The sequence below is a fragment of the Meles meles genome, chromosome 18 (genome assembly GCF_922984935.1).
Source record: "Meles meles chromosome 18, mMelMel3.1 paternal haplotype, whole genome shotgun sequence".
NCBI lineage: Eukaryota > Metazoa > Chordata > Mammalia > Carnivora > Mustelidae > Meles > Meles meles.
This window is the reverse complement of record NC_060083.1, coordinates 59,868,492-59,871,958: the sequence shown is the minus strand read 5'-3', so window position 1 is coordinate 59,871,958 and position 3,467 is coordinate 59,868,492. Positions and strand designations below refer to the sequence as shown.

General features: G+C 52.0%; 1 protein-coding gene across 7 annotated transcripts; it reads left to right on the top strand.

Annotated features, from left to right (window-relative positions):
• The first annotated feature begins 225 nt into the window (after positions 1-225).
• Positions 226-3,395, top strand: SRSF2 (serine and arginine rich splicing factor 2). Of its 7 annotated transcripts, none has more exons than XR_006815865.1 (4): positions 226-803; positions 1,010-1,320; positions 1,582-1,685; positions 2,344-3,395. XR_006815865.1 is itself a non-coding variant. In XM_045984100.1 (3 exons), the coding sequence occupies exons 1-2, from the start codon at positions 442-444 to the stop codon at positions 1,311-1,313; spliced, it is 666 nt and encodes a 221-aa protein (XP_045840056.1). In that variant the 5' UTR covers positions 226-441; the 3' UTR covers positions 1,314-1,320; positions 1,582-3,395. The 7 variants fall into 7 exon arrangements, 3 of the variants coding, with proteins under 3 accessions (XP_045840056.1, XP_045840054.1, XP_045840055.1); XR_006815866.1 differs by having other exon boundaries at positions 1,010-1,685; positions 2,344-2,442; positions 2,946-3,395; XR_006815867.1 differs by lacking the exon at positions 1,582-1,685 and having other exon boundaries at positions 227-803; positions 2,344-2,442; positions 2,946-3,395.
• The last annotated feature ends 72 nt before the right edge of the window (positions 3,396-3,467 follow it).

The window sequence follows — 3,467 nt, the reverse complement described above, 5'->3', positions numbered from 1 at the left end:
TCCAACTGCCCGAAAATTCCGCTCCCCCCTCCCAGCAACAGTGACTCCGCGCTTTTCGGCCCGCCCGCCGGACTCTGCGCAGGCGCGTCGGACAGGGGTGGGGCGCGTGGCCGCGGCGTAGCGGGGCGGGGAGGGGCGAGCCAATCAGGGGATTCATTTCCGGGTGGCGCGGGCGCCATTTTGTGAGGAGGGATATAAACGGGCGCTAGGGCCGGCCGCCCGCCCAGTTGTTTCTTTGGTGGGGTCGAGTTTCCTCTTGTTTGCCCCTAAACCCGTCCGGCCTCGCCCAGCGTTTCCACGCGGAAGCCAACTGCCAGAGGCGCGGCGCGGCGTCGAGCCGGCCGAGTGTGAGGAAACCGCCGCCTCAGCCGAGCGCGCGGGCCCGCCCAGGGCGTTAGTTTTCGGCGCGCAGTCGCGGCCCCCGGCCGGCTCTCCAGGGCCATGAGTTACGGTCGCCCGCCTCCCGATGTGGAGGGCATGACCTCCCTCAAGGTGGACAACCTGACCTACCGCACCTCGCCCGACACCCTGAGGCGCGTGTTCGAGAAGTACGGGCGCGTCGGCGATGTGTACATCCCGCGGGACCGCTACACCAAGGAGTCCCGCGGCTTCGCCTTCGTCCGCTTTCACGACAAGCGCGACGCCGAGGACGCCATGGACGCCATGGACGGGGCGGTGCTGGACGGCCGCGAGCTGCGGGTGCAGATGGCGCGCTACGGCCGACCCCCCGACTCGCACCATAGCCGCCGGGGCCCGCCGCCCCGCCGGTACGGGGGCGGCGGCTACGGACGCCGGAGCCGCAGGTGAGCGGGCCGGGGGGCGCGGGCGGGGGGCACAAAGGTTCGCGTGGACACGTGGCGGCGGCGGGCGGGCTCGGGGCCGCGGCGGGGGAAATGGCGCCCGGGCGGCGGGCGGCGCGGTAATGGCGGCGGGGCGGGCGCAGCACGCGGGCGGGGCGCGGCCCTCGAGCCCCGATGGCCTCCCTGACGCCCGGCCCGTCCGCCCGCAGCCCTCGGCGGCGCCGCCGCAGCCGTTCCCGGAGTCGGAGCCGCTCCAGGTCCCGCAGTCGCTCCCGCTACAGCCGCTCCAAGTCTCGCTCCCGCACTCGCTCGAGGTCGCGGTCCACGTCCAAGTCCAGGTCGGCGCGAAGGTCCAAGTCCAAGTCCTCGTCGGTGTCCAGGTCTCGCTCGCGCTCCCGGTCCCGCTCCCGGTCCCGGAGTCCGCCGCCCGTGTCCAAGAGGGAGTCCAAGTCCAGGTCGCGCTCCAAGAGCCCCCCCAAGTCTCCCGAGGAGGAAGGAGCGGTGTCCTCTTAAGCGAATGGTAATGTCGGGGAGATCCGAGGCGCACGGCCCGAACTCAGAGCTGGGGTGTGTAGGAGCTTGTGGCGATCCGTGTTAGTGTAAGTGCGGCTCCCGCTGTCGGGGAGCGGCGTTGGGAGAGATGCTGAAGAGAGGGGTCTGCAGAGAGGATGTGCGTAAAGCTTAGATAATAATGGCTGTTTCGTAAACTGTTTGAGACCTATTAATGAAAATGACTATTTCTTGCTGTTTTTATCCAACGTCTGCATTTTCCCCTTTAAAGCTGCGGTCTCCTGTTTGATAAAAGAATATTGGCCAGTATTGCAGATTTTAACTGATTTGGCTGATCCTCCAGGGACCAGTTTCTGTGGGCGTGTATTGGAGCAGGTTTGTCTTTAAATGTTAAAGATGCACTATCCTCTTAGAGAAAAGGATCAGTTCAACTATTGTTGTACTGACTGGGACTTCATTTCTAACGGATGTGGCAAACGAATTGCGCAAAGAAGCGATGAACTTTTGGAACCCCCAAAAAGTTTGCAGGTATCGCACTGGGTGGGGAAAGGATAGTGTGTCTTTAACTCTCGAATTGTTTGGTCCTATTTTTTAAAAGGAAAGGGCCCTAAGTAGCTCAGATATTAAAGCTTTATTCTCAATTGCCAAATGTTTCATTTAAAGACTAAATTTATCTTAAAATAGACTGATTTTCTGATTTCAAGTTTTTCTTTGGATACCGTCCTTTTTTTTTTTTCTTTTTCCTTTTCCCCCCCCTTTTTCCTTTTTCTTTTTCCCTCCCTTATATCATTTTTCACCTTGGTTATTTGGCCAAGATTACGTAAACACCAATTTGTAAAAGCGGATGGTAGCCTTTGTGAAAATTTCCTAATTGGGCCTTTAAAAAACTGATAATGGCTGGGTGGAACCTTTCCGTAACCTCCTTGTTTCACCAGAGCCTTAGTAAGTACATGCCTGAAACTGAAACCATGTGCACTTTCGGGAGCTTCATTGTAATGGAAGGTAAACTGAACTTTTTTCTTTTCGAACCTAGATGGGTCAGCAAGCAACGTAACAGAAGACTTGGGGGCACAGGACCACATACTCAGTCCATCGAAGAGTCCCTTGGATCACGCAACTGGCTATTGAAAAGGTTATTTTGTAACATTTTGTCTAACTTTTTACTTGTTTTAAGCATTGCCTCAGGTGGCAAACTTCATTTTATGTGCCATTTTGTTGCTGTTATTCAAATTTCTTGTAATTTAGTGAGGTGAACGACTTCAGATTTCATTATTGGCTTGGATATTTGAGGTAAATTTTCCTTTTGTTTATATAGTGCTGACTTTTTTTGTTTGAAATTAAACAGATTGGTAACCTAATTTGTGGCCTCCTGACTTTTAAGGAAACGTGTGCAGCCATTACACACAGCCTAAAGCTGTCAAGAGATTGACTCAACATTGCCTTCATTCCTTAAAATTAAAAACCTACAAAAGTCGGTGTAAATTTGTTTGTATATGTTATTTACCTTCAGATCTAAATGGTAATCTGAATCCAAATTTGTATAAAGACTTTTCAGGTGAAAAGACTTGATTTTTTGAAAGGATTGTTTACCAAACACAATTCTAATCTCTTCTCTTGTGTATTTTTGTGCACTAGGCGCAGTTGTGTAGCAGTTGAGTAATGCTGGTTAGCTGTTAAGGTGGCGTGTTGCAGTGCAGAGTGCTTGGCTGTTTCCTGTTTTCTCCTGATTGCTCCTGTGTAAAGATGCCTTGTCGTGCAGAAACAAATGGCTGTCCAGTTTATTAAAATGCCTGACAACTGCACTTCCAGTCACCCGGGCCTTGCATATAAATAACGGAGCATACAGTGAGCACATCTAGCTGATGATAAATACACCTTTTTTCCCCCTTCCCCCCCAAATGGTATATCTGATCATCTTCATGTATGAACTTAAAATATGGAAAATGTTAAGGAAGCAAAAAATGGTTTGTAACTTTGTAAGTACTTATAACATGGTGTATCTTTTTGCTCATGAAAATTCTGTACTATAACCATTGTTTCTGTAGTTTAATTAAAACGTTTCCTTGGTGTTAGCTTTTCTCAGAATATGTCTTGGTGTTTTTTCCCTCCCCTTTATTGGAAATACCTGTGCAATTACCTTGTGAATTGTTACTGACT